At 45.7% G+C, this 17,159-nt stretch overlaps 1 protein-coding gene across 2 annotated transcripts in view; it reads left to right on the forward strand.

The window, feature by feature from the left end:
• The window catches only part of UBE4B (ubiquitination factor E4B), a 94,074-nt gene that overhangs the window by 53,073 nt on the left and 23,842 nt on the right, over nt 1-17,159 (forward strand). For both annotated transcript variants that reach the window (XM_028160996.2, XM_008151753.3), the window contains 8 exons: nt 5,314-5,455; nt 6,361-6,461; nt 7,812-7,926; nt 12,273-12,356; nt 14,691-14,747; nt 15,542-15,658; nt 15,755-15,853; nt 16,415-16,528. In XM_028160996.2, the coding sequence (XP_028016797.2) occupies nt 5,314-5,455; nt 6,361-6,461; nt 7,812-7,926; nt 12,273-12,356; nt 14,691-14,747; nt 15,542-15,658; nt 15,755-15,853; nt 16,415-16,528 (829 nt within the window). The remainder of the gene's footprint in view (nt 1-5,313; nt 5,456-6,360; nt 6,462-7,811; nt 7,927-12,272; nt 12,357-14,690; nt 14,748-15,541; nt 15,659-15,754; nt 15,854-16,414; nt 16,529-17,159) is intronic.

Consider the following 17,159-nt stretch of genomic DNA (forward strand, 5'->3'; position numbering starts at 1 on the left):
GTGACTTTGGAAAAGAAAATACAATAGCCCCGTCTTTCTAACACTCTGACTCATTGTCTTACAATTTTGCTCTTAAATTGAAGTTTCCTCTGGGCTGAGTTGGTATTTGTGGCCAACACTGTTCAAAAATAACTCCAGGCTATAAATAGAGCCGGCAGTAGGAGTAGGTACACTTCATTACCTCTGACAGTGTGCAGAGGACTGAGTATATAAAGGGAGAGGAATCGCACAAGGTTGACTGCTGACTCAGGAAGGTTGATGTTTGTATTAGCTTGAACATTATACCCCTCTTTCTCGAGTAAATTTCCCAGCCGTAACGGTGCCTTTTTCTTGTAGGAAAATTCTGTTGCATGATCATAGTTATGCGGCAGGTATCCTTGTTAGGAATCCATTTCCGTGCGTGATAAGTGCTTTGTTAGCTGTTTGTGAATTATCTGTGGGAGAATTCTCTCTCCCTGGCCTATTTAATTCCAGCTCTCTCTAACAAAGATATCCTATGGTGTGCTGCTGTCACTAACACCTGTCTTTCTGGACTTACAACATCCCAGCCTTGTCTCAGATCTAGATCCTACACCTAGCAGGAGAAGTAAAACTCAGGATTGTGTAATAATAGCTGCACATACTCACTGAGCATCACGTGCCAGCCACTGTCAGTGCTGCATTCATTACCACCTTAATCCGCCCAGCAGCCCTCCTCCTCACTGTGAGAACTGGGCCATCGGGAGGGAGGCGAGTCACGTGACGAGGCCGTGCAGAGTCTGGGTCAGAGCCCCTGGGCTGCCTCTGGCGTGTCCATCTTCGTCCAATAGGGCTGTCTTGTTCTCGTTCCTTACTGATTCTTTAGCTGCCAAGAGCATCTACTCCGTTCTGCGCAAGAACATTTGACTCTGTAATTACAGAATCCCATCCCAGTCAGCAGGCACGCCCTTTGCTGGCTGTCAAAATGAAATCTGTTCTATCCAGATTTTGGCAACTTATAGTTTCCGAATAGATATCAAAAAGAATATAAAAGGATGGGTAAAAAGACATACTGATTAAACAGATAGAGAGGAACTTGAGCATGCTGGTAGGGCCAGAATCAGGAAGAGGCAGCCAAACCTTGTGAATGAAGCGCTCAGCAAATGGTTTTTTCCTTTTCCCCTCTCTAGTTGATCATCTCAGAGTTTTATTTCCTTTGAAGGAAGATTTGAACACCCACTTCTTACCTGTAAGATTAAGGTGAGGAAGGAATCGGCAGGGCTTATATCTGGCCCCCTCTGGGTGTCCCGTGGAGTTGATGTCATGCAGATCTTTTTGGAAGTAGTCTGGACGGATGTTCCTCTGTTCACATCTTCATTGCTCAGAGTGGCGATGCTCAGGGTTCACTTAGGGAAGGTAGGACCATTCCTTCTGCAGTGTTGTGTAGTCCGCTGTGGAGAGAGCTGTGTGAACTATAAGGAACCACTTCTCCCAGGAGTGGAAATGCGTGAGGTGCGAGAATTGTCTTGTGATAAAGGTAACATAGGAGTTATTCTGAGGAAAGTTTTTCTCATTGTTTCCTAGGAAGTGGATGACTAGAAAGAAATATTCCGGTTTTTGTTTTTTTACTGCTTAGATATTGCAATAAAGCAGGTCAAATCTTGAAAGTCATGAGCCTCTGAACAGGAAGAGAAAAATGACAAGATAGTGAAAATGGACGTTTATTCTGATTTGTGCTGGCCATCACTACTTGGAGATAAAACATGGAAATAGTCTAAAAAAAATCATTTTCTCTGTCAGTCCCAAAGCCTTCCAGTGACTTCCCTCCTCACTTAGACTGAAACCCAAAGCCTCTCACCCTGGCCTACAAGACCGCGCAGCTCACATACACACACGCGCACAAATGCACATACAACACACACTCCCACGCCTCCTGCCTCCCTCCTCCAGCTTGTGCACTCCATCCTGCTCTTGAACTCACTCAGCATATCTCCTCCTGCCTTAGGCCTTTGCACTTGGCCGGCTGCCCGACTCCCTCAGGTCTGTGTGTAAATGCCATCTTATCAGACTTTGTCCCCAACCCTGTTGTATTGGACGCATAAAACACGCACACGTCCCGCCCCGCTCTGTCCCCCATCCTCTGCTTTCCTTTCCCCCAGAGCTCTGCTGTATTCAGTCGTTTTTGAGCATCTCTTCTGGAACGTAGGTGCCCTAGGAACAGGTCTGCAGCTGTTTGACTCAGCGTGTGACCCCAGGACCCACGGCAGGGCCTGGAGCAGCAGGCACACTGCTTCCCTTGTTACTGAGTGTGCATCGCTTAAAGCTACACCGTTCTGATTTTATGCTGCATTGAGAAGATATAAAATTGCAGGACCTGCATGCAAAAAATAAATAAAAGGAAAAGAAAGGAAAGGAAAGAAAATAGGAGGGTGATTGTTCCCCTTGTAGAAGAAAAGAAACTGCAATGGAGTCTTTTTAAGAAACAAGTTTTTAAAATTGGATTTAGTTTGCACAGATCTGAGGCATGTGTAATACCCCCAGGAAAATTTTCATTGTGTTTTCAGAAGGATTCAGGTATTATGTGAAGTAATTACATTATTAACTAGGACTGGTGTAGTTTCAGAAAATGGTTCATATGTTTTCCCAGAGATACTTTTAGGACTTATATATGACACATTCCCAATGTCACATTTCGTATGTCAGCAGTTATAAAACCATCATGAATTATAACAGCATTTTTAGGGAAAAAAACAACAAAATATTTAAAACATTTAAAGGGTTTATTGGTAGCACAGATTTGTGCATATAAGCTATCCACCACGTTCGCCTTTAGTATCTGTCATTCAGAATTTGAGTCCAACTCTTTGACTTTGAATCCACAGCTCCTTGTAAGTGACTTTTGACCTTTGACGCACATACATTGCGAGTGTTTGCTGGACTGGCTGGTTTTCATACTTGTGATCATGGTCTGCTTTAGCCCTTTCGGATTAAACTTACGCTTTTGAAGTATACTGACCAACACTGGTGTTCACTCTACATGTCCTATTTGGTTAAACCTTTTTTGTTTGTTTCTTTTCTTCTTTTTTTTCTTTTTCTTTCTCTTCTCTTGAAATCAACTGGAAGTGTTGCTTGGTGCCTGACAGATGGTCACCAACAGACACCAACCTCCTAGCTTTGAAAACTCTAAAACCTTCCCTTGCATTGCCTGGCACCTGACAAGCGGTCTCTCCACGCACTGTCACTTTCCATGCCTGAGTGCAGCATTTGCGAAGACATTTCAGTTGACTTTGAGGTGTTCAGATTTAGTTACAGTGGGATGGGTGTGTTGGCTGAGAGTGGAACCTAGTGTCCATGCATGAGCTGCCACCACCTGAGCATGCCGGTGTCACACAGTCGGTCCCATGCCTCGACTGACTCCTTGCTGTTGGCAAGGACCCACCAACATCCAATAACTATAAGGTGCTTTCTGCTTCAGAAATGTAAAAATGGAGAAATATGGGCTTAGGGTCAAGGAAATGTATGGTTTTAAATTTCCTTGTTAAACATGAGGAGTCTCTGTTTTCATTGTCATTTGCAAGAGCTGCTCAAAGGAAAGGCAACCTTAATGGTGCGTAGGCACAGCCTGTGTTAGCACAGTTCATCCTGGGGACCCGCAGCCCTACTATAGCCCCTGAGTGACTGACGTCCGAGGAGGAGGGGGGAGGGGTGGCAGGTGGTGGGAAGCTACGGTGAACACAAACATCTCTTTTCCCCTTTCTACTTTCGGGGACTCATCACACTTCTTACATCTGTGGGTGGATTTTTCTGTTTGTTCTTACGGGTTTTTTCCTGTGCTTTGTTGCAGTACTCAACTTTCTCTTGTCAGGCCAGCGAACAGATATCAGATCCTGCCCTTAATTCATGAGGAGTGCCCCAAAATTAACAGATAAGAAGACACAAAAGTTAATTGTGTGTGTGTGTTTTTTAGGGTTCCCATGCTGGCCTGCCCATCTTTGTCCTGGCTTTGTCCGGGCGCTGTATGGGTGCTAGTTACCCTCAGGTGGGCCTTGGCTGCCTGCCTCCCAGCCTTGACTCCTCCCTCCCTTCTCTGTCACACCTAAAGTAAGGCCTGTATTGTAGGAATTCAAATTTACTGGAAGCTTTAGATGTAAAATGGCATTGTTTTCATCTTTTTGATTGAAATACTTCAATGTCATTTGAAGGTCAGTTATGTATATTTTTCTAAAATCTAAGATTGGTTGTGTATATGTTCCAAAATTAGTTTTGTGTATCTACCCATCTTTGTACGTAACATATCGTTAATGTGTAAGTTCCTTTTGCTTTTTAGTTTCTATCCTTTGTTGGCCCCACGTTGAAGTAGGAATGGGTCTCTCAGGTTCCTGATATTCTTCCCATCCTTTATCATCTTTCACATGTAACTTTTTCGGTAAGCTTATGTTTTCTCATTTCATTTCAAAATTCCTGGCCTCTTCCTATGCCATGATTAATCTGTCTCCTTTGTGCAAATCAAATCAATCGGTGAGTTAACACCAGATTCGGCATATGACCTAATGATCTAAACTGGAGTTCCCTCACCCCTAACCCTGTGGTGATGTTTGGCTTTGGCCTCAGAGAACAGTTATACTGATGATAACAATGCCTCACGCAGTATCCTGCTTTAGTCTACAAAGCACTTCACGTGATTTTATTTAACCCTCGCTGCACATAAGACGAGGTTTGGGTTCAGGTAACAGGTAAGCTGTAGGGCTGGGAAGAGACCTCAAGTTGGGACTCTCCTCGAGCAAAGGTTTGGTTTTGTCCTTACTGCGCTGCTTTGCCTTTTTCACTGACAGCTTTGGAAAATTTGTGTTGATAACAAACATTTTCATGTCTCCTAACTGGACAGTTTTCCTAAGCTCTGGCCCTGTTGCCAAATGCTAGATGAAGGCGTTGAGATCCATGCTAGGAGTTAGGAGGAGGAGGGGTGTTTTGTTATCCTGACAGTGATAGCTCAGTGTGCTCTAACCCCACGTCTGCCCGAGCGATGCTGCCCGCTTGCCTTAGGTGCGTGTGGTATCCCTTCAAACGCCTCACCGTCCTTAGGCCTCCTGGTTTTGTCAGTTGCCATTCCCAACAAGATTAGATGTTGGGTTTCTGGTCAGACTTCCTAGTCAAAATAAAACGTTTACTAGAAATGACTGTGGTTGGCCTTGGAGCAGGGGGATGAGCAGTCAGCTCCAGCCTTGGCTGCATGGGGCCTGCGCTCTGGCCCGGGGCAGGGATCCCAACAGGCTTTCTGCTGCAGAAGTGCAAACTGTCTAACGCTGTGCACTGAGAAGAGGTACGAACCATCACTCTCTCTTCTCTTCTCCAAAGTTTTGGAGCCTGTGGTGGGGCAAGTTCTTGGGATTCCTACAGTGACCATTTCGCCATTGAGACCTGCAAAGAGACAGATATGCTGAACTACCTCATCGAGTGTTTTGACCGAGTTGGAATTGAGGAAAAAAAAGCACCAAAGGTAATAAGAAATAGATTCATCTAAAAGAGCCCACAAAAGCCTGGTCATTTGCTTGATAAATAAGTTTCCACTCCCTACTTAGCATTCATTTACTTACTCATGAAGTGGTTATTGAGCATGTACTACGCTCTATACCAGGAGCTTGGGGTATGAGCAGAAGAGACGAAGATCCCTGCCCACATAGAACTCACATCCTAGTGGAGGGAAGAAGTGGCAGGGCCAAGGGCCATTGCTACCAACAACTTACATGGCCTTAGTAATTTCTGATAGTCTCTCATAATCATTGTAATAATAAACAACATTTTTGTAGCCCGTAGACTGACAGGCGCTGTGCTGGGCCTGCGTTAGTTCAGATCCCCAGTTGTTCAGTTAGCCTGGTGTCATCCAGTGTAAGATGGGTACTACTTTTAATGTTGTGTAAGTAAGCAAATGAACCATGGTGAGATTAAGTAATTGTCCAGAATCACTTACATAAAAAGTTGCAAAACTGCATTTAAACTTAGGAAGCTACACTTTTCTCCTCTTTTGTGCTGACTTCATTATTATTTCATTTTATTCCTACTTCATTTTCTAGTTCTAGTTTTCCATTAGAAACTAATCTGGCTGTCCACCTGTTAGTTTCCTATTTCTGCAGGGCCTCTGGGGTTTGTTGCTCTTAACCTTAGCAAAAGCAGAGCGAGTGGGCACATGTCTGAGATTCCTGAGTGGTCGCCTCAAGCCTCCACTTCTTTCTTCTCTAACTGTAGATTTCAGCAGAAGCAGTGTACTTGGGTGACACAGTTACTCTGGCTTGTTCAGTATGAATAAAGGAAGAACAAAGCATGCCATTTTCTGGAGTTCCGTCTCTTCTGAATGTTGTCAGTTTTCAACAGTCTGGGGTGATTTTGTTTGTCTTTTCTTTTCAGATGTGCAGCCAGCCAGCGGTCAGCCAGCTTCTGAGCAACATCCGCTCACAGTGCATCTCCCACACTGCGTTGGTACTGCAAGGCTCCCTCACCCAGCCCAGGTAGGAGAAACCGAGAGGTGCTTGATGTTAGCAGGGGCAGCCTAGCCACTGCGCATCTTTAATTGGATAAAGCATAAACCAATAAGTAAAAGAGGTGAATTTTTTTAAATATATTTTTTATTGATTTCAGAGAGGCAGGGAGAGAGAGAGAGAGATAGAAACATCAATGATGAGAGAGAATTACTGATTGGCTGCCTCCTGCAGGCCCCTCTTTGGGGGATTGAGCCTGCAACCCGGGCATGTGCCCTGAACTGGGAATCAAACTGTGACCTGCTGATTCATAGGTCTATGCTCAACCGCTGAGCCACACCGGCCAGGGCTAATCTCTCAGTTTTTATTTTTATTTTTTTAAATATATTTTATTGATTTTTTACAGAGAGGAAGGGAGAGGGACAGAGAGCTAGAAACATCAATGAGAGAAACATCGACCAGCTGCCTCCTGCACACCCCCCACCGGGGATGTGCCCGCAACCAATGTACATGTCCTTGACCGGAATCGAACCTGGGACCTTTCAGTCCGCAGACTGACGCTCTATCCACTGAGCCAAACCGGTTTTGGCATAATCTCTCAGTTTTTAGACAGAAAGGAATTTATTTATGATTAGAAGCCTGGTGCACGAAATTCGTGCATGGGGGCAGGGGGTGTCCCTCAGCCCAGCCTGTGCCCTCTTGCAATCTGGGACCCCTTGGGTAGGGTCCCTAGGCCTGGCTGGCGATCAGGGCCTATCAGGGTTTTCCTTCCCCCCTCTGCTGGCAGCTGGCCCTGCCCCTGCCGCTACCACTGCTTGCCATCTGTGCGGCACTGCCCCTCCCCTGCCACCGGTCACCTCCCTCTGTGGGTGACAGGCATGGGGTGCAATCGCTTGGCTGGCCTGGGCCTCCCTCTGCGGGCGATATGTTGCCCAGCAGAGGGAGGCCCCCCTCACCCACTGCAGTGCCACCAGCCAGGTAGCCTGGGCCTCCCTCTACGGGAGATCGATTGCGGAGCCTCCTCATCGATCGCCCCACAGAGGGTGGCCTGGGTCTCCCTCTGCGGGGTGATCATGGGGTGATGGTGGGGCCCTTCAACCAATTGCATTGTACCTGCCTTGGCTGGCCTGACATCAGTGCGTGTCATAGCGTGGTCGTCTGGACGGTCGTTCTGCTGTTTGGTCATTCGGTCAATTTGCATATTACGCTTTTATTTATAGAGATAAGGGTGATCTTTTACCTAAACTGCTTTGTAAAACATTTGGGAGATTTCAAGTTTGACATTTGGCTGGCAGTTGCTGCTGACAGGGCCTTCCATGTGTTCTGTGTTCTGTGGTAGTTGGTTGATTCATCACAGTTATTGATTCTCCTGGTCCACAGGTCCATGCAGCAGCCGTCCTTCCTGGTGCCGTACATGCTGTGTAGGAACCTCCCATACGGCTTCATTCAAGAGCTGGTGAGAACCACTCACCAGGATGAAGAAGTGTTCAAGCAGGTAAGGTTTCGGGAATTTGCTACCGAAACTTTTAGCTTAGGCGTTTCTCTGACGGAGCTGATTTTTAAATGCACATGTATTGAAACTCTGTTCCTGAATTTTATTATGCCTGTGTTATCTGCTCAGAAAGGACACTTACCTGAGATTCCTTTCTTAGGGAAATCAGGTTGACAGCTGCATTGTTCAAATTATGTCCATTTCAACTAATCAATGAGGCAGGAACATTCTAAACAGGATTCGTGCTAAGTACTTTGGGAAAGGAGAAGAAATATAAGGGTGTGTCCCTGATTTTTAAGGAGCTTTTAACACAGGAATACCAAGAGAGAGCATTCGGCTCACTGTGCATATGCCTGATGAGTAGTGTTGACAATTAGTTCTCTGTGCTTACAAAAAGGAGATTAATAAATTAATGACCAAATTAGGGCAGCGACAGTTTACACACCACATAGAATCTTTGTCTTCCTACCAGTAATCTGGGGGTGATGTCTCAGATCTTACTGATTACTTCATTCATTAACTGTTCACTCATTTTTGATATCTCATTGTGTAAAGTCAAGTGAAAATGCAGATATGCAATATTTAATAATAAAGCTTAATAATAATATTAACTATTAAGCTCAGGCTTGCAGAGTTTTTTAGCATTACCTTTGGTTGCTGCTTTATGGCTTGTCTTACAAAGTACGCACATTGCCACAGCCACTTACACACAAGCTGCTTCCTTTCCTTCGTGAAAGGATTTTTATGACATCTCTCAGTTTGTTGTATGATCATTTATTTTGTGTATGACTAGGAAGAATAACAGAGGGAAGCTGTACTTGATATGATTCTTATTAATCTGTTTTTATACTTAACTAGGGGCCCAATGCACGAATTCGTGCACCTTGGAAGGAACTGTGGGCCATGAGGCTGTGGTGGGCACAGGGGCGGGTCTCCGCCCATCCTCCGTGCCCCTGCCTGGCCCCTCCTGCCATGGCCCCTGGTCCCCTGTCTGCTGGCAGCCCCGCTCCCACATGCTGACGGCGCCGCCCCCGCTTGCACCTGCTGACAGCGCGGAGCGATTGGGGCTGGCACCAGCAGTGGGTGCGAGCAGGGCCGGTGCTTTCAGCGGGTGTGAGCAGCGGCTGCTGCCTTGATTGCCCCTCAGGAACAGGGGGAGGTGGAGAAGCCCTAAGGGGTGATGGGGACTGGCGCTGGGTGCTGGGCACCAACAGCGGGTGGGAGAGGCGTCTCCAGCGCCGGCAGCGGGTGCGAGTGGAGCTGGCACCGGCAGCAGGTGTGAGCACTGGGCAGGACCATGGCACGTGGGAGCAAAGAATTTGCAGTAACCATCAGAGGCTTGCCCCGATGACAGCGACCAGCACCCCGCCTTGGTCTGGTGCCCCCACTCACCTGCTCCACCAGCCCATTGCGGCCAACACCTGCCATGGTCCGTGCACGCCCCTGTGGTGGTCAGCGCACGTCACAGCAACTGGTTGTTCAGTTGTTTGGTTGTTCTGCCATTCAGTCTATTTGCATAGGGTTTTATATATACTAGAGGCCTGGTGCAGGAATTCGTGCATGGGTGTGTCCGGCCGGCCTGCCTTGATGGGGGGGGCACGGAGAGGGTGCCGATCGGGGGCAGGGCCGGCTGGGGGGAGGGGCTATGGGTGGTTGGCTGGCCGGCCCCGTCCCCTGGTTGAACTCCCGGTCGAGGGGACAATTTGCATATTAGCCTTTTATTATATAGGAGGATTACTTATAGCTTTTAATTTTTAAAATATATTTTTATTGATTTCAGAGAGGAAGGGAGAGGGAGAGAGAGTTAGAAACATCAATTATAATTATAAGAGAGAATTATTGGTCGGCTGCCTCCTGCCTGCCCCACACTGGGGACAGAGCCCGCAAGCCGAGCATGTGCTTTGACCGGGAATCACACCATGACCTCCTGGTTCATAGGTTGACGCCCAACCACTGAGCACACCAGCCAGGCTATAGCTATTCATTTTAATGTCTTTGAATTCTCAGAAATTGTGTCTTTAAAATTCAGGAGTGAAACTCCCAGTTAGCGTTATATACTCTATGTGGATCCATCTGCTGCTTCTCTTATCTGATGGTCTCGTTGACATAGGGAATAGTTAAGGCATCAGAGTGAGCTTTCCTTCTCTAGAAGGATGAGTGAACACTGATGAAAATAAGTAACTGTCTTGAGAGGGTTAAGTGATACGTTGTGTTATATGTGTAACGTGCATTAACTAGAATACTTGTATTAAAAAAGACATCATTTGATCAGCTGAAAGAAGTACGTTGTACCTGTTTTATTGCACAGAGGCTAGGAAATGACCTCTTTGTTTTTATACAACTGAGGTGATATTCACATAGCAAATGTACCCATTTTGAAGTGTACAGTCCAGTGGCCTCTAGTATATTCACAATGTGTGCAACCACTGCTGACCTGCTTATTTTTAATCACAGGATTCTGATGCCTTTTCTGCCACTTAGTCCGAAACAAGGCTTGTCTCTCCTTAGGTATCACCACGTGTTTTTTCTAGGAAGGATGAGTGAAACGGAGTTACTGAACTGAAAAACAAGTTACCTTCCTGTCTTCTTTAAATTATTAAATCTTTTGACTGAAATGTAAATATTTGTGATATTCACAGATAAAAAAAAGATATCAGAAATAAATAGTTGCTAGAATTTAAGCTTGGAGATGAACACCTGTAGCATTTTTTTTATCACTGCTGGGAGCTATTTATATGAATAGAAGAGAATTATTAAAATATGTAAGCCACACAGATAGTATAACATTTGACTATTTGAAAAATATGCTTAGCAATATTGTCTGTTTGTTGTAACGTAAACTCTACTTACAAAAGAGGAAAGCTCTATTAGAAAGAGTAGTGATGTTTTACTTTATAGCATTCCTGAAAACGGTGCTCAGAGGTTACTTTAGATGACCAGTTAAGAAATGTATTTTTGGTGATTCTGGAACTTCTGTTTGTTTGTTTTCTTGCTTGCAGTTTTGACGTTCCCCATCTAAGCACTTCCTCTCCATTTTTAGCTCTTATGCAAGCACATTACTTCTACCCTGATTGCTTATTTGCAAAACTAGAATGATTTCTTCCAGAGCTGTGTTGATACCTCAGGATGCTCTAAGGCCTGGGTAATCCAGGGCACCTTTCTGTAACACTGTGCTTCTTAAACGATGAAGGTGCTCAATACAATGAAGGAGGTTAGTAGGAAAGGGAGTTTTCAGGTTTCCCAGGGGCTTCATGGAACACTCCCTTCTTCAACGTGTTGGCATTCAGATTGTTAGCCGTTGATTACAACTTTTTCTACTTTAATGGAATTAGAAGTCTTGAATCCCTACCAAATCCCCAGATGTGTTGATCAGTGAGTGCGTTGTGACATTCGAAGTCATTTGTGCTGTGCTCATCTGGCAGTGTTTGTGTGCCCTGGCATTAGTGGTAAACTTGTGAACGTACATGAGAGTGCCCTGAAGCTCTGACCTCAGGATATTGTTTGTGGAGGGAAGACATTCTGATAAAGTTTTCTTTTTCATTTTTAACGTTTACCAGCTATCTCTTTGTTCTACATATTTAAGGTTAATCCTATATAATAAAAGGCTAATATGCAAATTGTCCCCTCGGGAGTTTGACCAACCGGAGTTCAACCGATCGCTATGATGTGCACTGACCACCAGGGGACGGCACGGAACGTAGGAAGGCCCCGGCCAGCAGCTGGAAGGCCCCGATCAGCCCTGATCACCGGTCAGGCCTAGGGACCCTATCGCTGGTCTGGCCTAGGGACCCTACCCGTGCATGAATTGCGTGCACTGGGCCTCTAGTGTAGTAATAACATCCATTATTGGTTTGTTTTTCTTATTCTCTTCAAAATACAGGGAAAGATGGAAGGAATTAGATGGAGGTGGGAGGGTGGAAACAAAGAATTTATCAACACCATTGATAGAGGTGAGAAGGTAGTAGAACATGTAGTCCAGTTTCTCTACAGATTATGGGTGCTTGATGATCAGAAATGTGTTTTGAGCTGATTGAAGCAGGGACCCCTGGAGGGTCTATATCAGGCTCCAGATTCCTGAGTTTCTGTGGAATCCCTGGGAATCCTGCCAGGGTGTTAGGGTTCTCCATGTCCTGGTGCTTCTGGAGAATTCGGCTGCATTACTTTGTGGCTGGGCGTGAAGGATAGCAGCACCCTGGCTGGGTCTGGACTCCCTTATATGCAAACAGCTTTTCCTTGGGGAGGCGGGAGACGCCTGTGCATGCAGATCCGCACTTCATTTACGATGCCTCCCGTTCTTAACTTTTCTTAAATTTGTATTTCTGATTTTGTTTTGTTTTGTTTTCTTACAGATCTTTATCCCCATTTTACAAGGCCTGGCGCTTGCTGCCAAAGAGTGCTCCCTTGATAGTGACTACTTTAAATACCCCCTCATGGTAAAGCTTCTTTCTTATAACCCATCCAGTAGCTGTTTCCTTCCAGGTTATGTTAACATGCACTTTTCTTTCAGGTCCACGGCCAACCTTGTTTTCAAATTTAAAACATGAAATCATTGTGTAGCCATGCAGAGTGTGTGGCGTGCAGTGGGATGTGTCAGCGAAGACAGTTAGCAGCCCGGTACCCATCCCACCCATCGAGGCCTAGACAGTCAGTGATGCAGTCGTTACAATGCCCCCCGCTCACCGGATAGCTTATGAGAACAATCATTATTGGTGGTATCCTTCTGATTCTCCCAGCAGTGAGCATACCATACTATTTGGGATGAAATTTTGTTAAAAAAAAAAAAATTACAAATGCAAATAAAAGGTTAGGCTATACTAAGAAAAGTATACAGCTTTATCGTTTATGTGGTGACTTTGTACAGAAGGTCTGAGAGTCATTCTCTTGTTCACCTTCCATTTCCTGGGGCTGCACACTTCAAGCTTCACTTGAACATGGAAAACACGGATCTACTTAGCTCAGCAGAAATCGTGGACGAACGTTTCAGCCAGATTCTCATTGAGGACCTTGACTGTGATAAAAACATTGGAACCAGAAACAAAATAACAGGCTCTTTCCTTCTCTGAATTTACTTCTTTGAAATTTTGGGAGAAAAGTACTTTGAAGTACTACTGAATGTTTTTTATTCTAGAAATAGGAAGGAAAATGTCAAAATAATTTATTAACTTTATATATAAATACAGATTCCATAAGTTGAGGCCTTGGTTAAATAGGTATTTTTTTACCACATTTGTTCCATTTAATCATTATACAGACTTACCATTTATACCTCACAATTAGCTTGTTAGTTCCTGGGGACCCGGTCTGAGCCAGGCCCTGGGCGCAGGAGCCCACTAGACAAGGGAGCCAGCTCTCCGCAGGTGCTCGCAGTCTGCTGCAAAAACCAGGCCACAGCAACAGTCAGCAAGGCGCCCGTGATAAATGCTAGCGCAGAGGCGTGCACAAGGGTACACTGACCTCCTCAAAACCCCAAACCGAGCTAACAGGCGAACGTTCAAGACCCTGCTGGGAAACCGCAACTCTTGTTTTAAAGATCATTTTGAGTGGATTGTACAGGGCTCTTCATTGCACATGCTCTTCAGGCTCCTGACAAAAGTCATTAATCCTCATGCTCTGCTCTGTGTGGCAGATAAAAGGAAGCGGACTAAGCTGATGGTTTGACTCAGTGATGCAGTATTTCGGTGCCCATGACTTTCCACCATCTTCTGTAAATATTCCTTCCTGGAATCGCTGGCTTTCCCACGGTGGTTTGATTCAGTGAGGAGCTTTTAGCATCAGATATCAACAGAAGACAAAAGCCTTCGTTAGGATAGACAGTCAGTTTATTTTGTACCATTATTGGTGCTTGTACAGCAATGAGTGTGCATTTCGAGAAAGGACGATAGTGAGAGGCGGGCAGAGGAAGTCTCCCGGAGCCAAAATCAGAAACGGGTTGTTGTCTAGGTCAGTGGACTCAGCCGGCTCCCGGTCACTGTAATTGAATTAATCTCGTGCGAAGTGAGGCTGTGGCCTGGCATTGGGATTTCTGACACTTCCCAGGAGATCCCAACGTGCAGCAAAGTTGGGGAACCCTGAACTGAGCAACAAGAATACTCCCTTCTCAGTGGCGCTCTGAGCCTGGGCCTCTCAAAGAGATGTCCGTGCACCGTGTCCACATTGCAGAGAGAGGAAGCCCGCTGTTCACATGGCGTTTGGTTGGCTAACGGTGGCTGTGTTAGTGCTGCTTGTCCCTAAAGCAACACTTTCCCTGATTCTCTAACATGAGAATGATTGACACTCAAAAGGAAAATGTTGGCGTTCTCAAAAATACCAGAGATCGTGAAGCTAAGGAATACTTTTAAATATGTTCTGGATTTGATAGCTTATTAAATTATAATTCTTTATAGTTCTGTTTAGCACTGGCAAGATTGCCCATCTACAGTTTACGAAGCATATCTTTTTGACGTGGAAAAAAAGTTATTTTAAATATATATATACACATTTACCTCAATGTGTATATGCCCAAAAATATGTCTGGAAAGCTGTTAACTAAAATATCAATAGAGGTTACCCCTTGGTGTAAAGTTTGAGTGACTTTTAGCTTCGTTTTATATTTCTGTTTTATGTTAAGTGTTTTACAGGGCGATGTATTGCTGAATCAGGGAAGCAGTGAAGCTGTTAGGGTTGGGAGGGATACATGCGCATTTATAGCGGCAGTTAGAGCTATTCTCCGGTGTTCACTTTGCGGTCTGGTGAAATACGTTTAAACGGCTCTCTGATCTGATTTCCAGGCTTTGGGTGAGCTCTGTGAAACCAAGTTTGGGAAGACACACCCCGTGTGCAATTTGGTAAGTGCCTCCCTGCTGGGCATGCACCTTTGTAGTGAGCACATAACTCAGAAGGTGCTCCTCGGGGCATCGTCTGGGAGCTGTCCATTGCAGGGCATTTAGCTCTAGCATGTGTGGGTGGCTCTGGATTCTTAAATTGATGTCATATCCAGTGGTCGGCAAACTCATTAGTCAACAGAGCCAAATATCAACAGTACAACGATTGAAATTTCTTTTGAGAGCCACATTTTTTAAACTTAAACTTCTTCTAACGCCACTTCTTCAAAATAGACTCGCCCAGGCCTGTGGTATTTTGTGGAAGAGCCACACTCAAGAGGCCAAAGAGCCGCATGTGGCTCGCGAGCTGCAGTTTGCCGACCACTGTCATATACCATTTCCTGGGATGAAGCTGTTGACTTTCTTTTGTGATTTTTTTTTAATTTTGGGTAAGTATCGTACATCTAGAATAACAAGTCCTAGGGAAGAATTGACTTGAATCCTTTTGCAGTATAAGAAGAGTTCATTTGCACTCCATCGCAGAGTTTCTGAAACGTAAAACTTAGAAGTATGTCCAGAAAAACTTAGAAGTGTATTTTACAAAAGTGTGGAGGAGCTGAAGGCTTTCCTCCATCCGAGATGAGAAAACACCAGCAGGGAAGCGAGCGCACGTGGGAGCCAGTGTTTTGGGATGCTCAGTGTCCACATTGTGCGGTGCTCAGGGCCCGCTGAGGAGGTTGGCTGTTGGGAACTCTGTCCATGACGTTTTACCGCCCTTGCCGATACAGCCGCTTGATCTGCCTCTCCTTTTCCCACAGGTCGCTTCCTTGCCGTTGTGGTTGCCTAAGTCCCTAAGCCCTGGGTCTGGGCGGGAACTGCAGAGACTCTCTTATTTGGGGTCTTTTTTTAGCTTCTCGGTCTTCGCAGAAGATGACGTAAGTACAGTGGCCATTTGCACCTTTGCTCTGATGTTCAGATCCCTTCCCAAGTGTGTATTATAAGTCGATTGAATTTGTTTCTTCTCTTTCCAGGCTAAAGTGGTTGAAAAATATTTCTCAGGGCCTGCTATTACCCTGGAAAACACTCGCGTGGTTAGCCAGTCATTGCAGCATTACTTGGAGCTGGGAAGGGTAGGTGTTCAGAAAATGAACTCGGGGGATGAGTGAAAGGCGGTAGACGAGTAACCGGTGCCTTGAATGGTAACTACAGCAAGAATGCTACGCGCCCTCGGTAGGAGGCATCGCTGGGACGGGCCCTGAGTTTAGTGGCCAGGCTCTCTCCAGCTTGCTCTTAGGCATGTAAGACATGGGGTGAGTGAGCGCTGTTAGTTTAACTCGCTGGTCCCAAATATAGTTTATATGGCTTCAGTTCTCAAAAAAAGCAGCAAAATTATGGGCTAATTATAGTGTAAGTAAGGTAATTGTGATCCTCTCCTGGAAAGGAGATAGCAAAGGCTATTTTATTAAAGCAGTGACTACTTCCTTCTGCACTCCACATCCCGCTTCCATGCTAATGCTGCCCACACAGTTGTGTGGGCTTGTCGTCTGCTCTTCCTGTCGCCAGCTTCTCCCAGAGTCAGAGGAAGTGGGGAGGAGAGAAGGCGAGGAGGGAGCTGGCTCTTCTTAAGTCCAAAGGGGTACTTTTTAAAGTAAAGCTTTAATTTTTTTCTTTGTTTTTAAAATAAATTTCAGCAAGAGCTTTTCAAGATTCTGCATAGTATTCTGTTAAATGGTGAAACCCGGGAGGCTGCCCTTGGGTACATGGCGGCTGTCGTCAATGCCAATATGAAAAAGGCACAGATGCAGGTAGGCCCCCTAAAGGCTCCTTTCATTTCTCCGTTAATTCATTCCTCTGACTCTCCTATTCATTCAGTACTGACCTGATACTGTTCTAGGAGATGGAGATGCGTGGTGAACAAGAGAGAGACGCCTCCTGCTTCTGTGCAGTGGGTGTCCTCTAGGGTAAACGAGTGAACGCATAGACATTGTTCCTGACAGACATAGCTCCTAGGAAGCCAGTCCCGCAAGGTACCGCACTTGGGAGTGACGGCGGAAGTTCCAGAAAGCAGCTGTGGGTGAATTTTGTCCGAGTGCGGAAAGGCCCCGCTAAGGAGGTGGCATTTGATCAGAGACCTGACTGATAGGAGAGAACCAGCCACCGCGAGGCTGGGAAAGGGCTCTCTAGGCAGGAGTAAGGCACTAAGCTAGGACTGGACTAGCTTTGGAGCAAGCCCACACGCCGGCCTTTGGAGCTGGAGGACCGTGAACAGGAAGAGAAGGGTGCGTGGTGCGTTAGGGGGTGGGCAGAGGCTCCATCAGTTTGATCAGTGTGGTAAGAGCTGCAGTGAGGACCATCGGAGGCTTTTCCAGCAAGAAACCCTCCGAATCTGTGCAGAGAATGGACTAAAGTGGGACGGGAGCCGGAGCAGACCTGAGA

Source organism: Eptesicus fuscus, chromosome 9 (genome assembly GCF_027574615.1).
Source record: "Eptesicus fuscus isolate TK198812 chromosome 9, DD_ASM_mEF_20220401, whole genome shotgun sequence".
Lineage (NCBI taxonomy): Eukaryota > Metazoa > Chordata > Mammalia > Chiroptera > Vespertilionidae > Eptesicus > Eptesicus fuscus.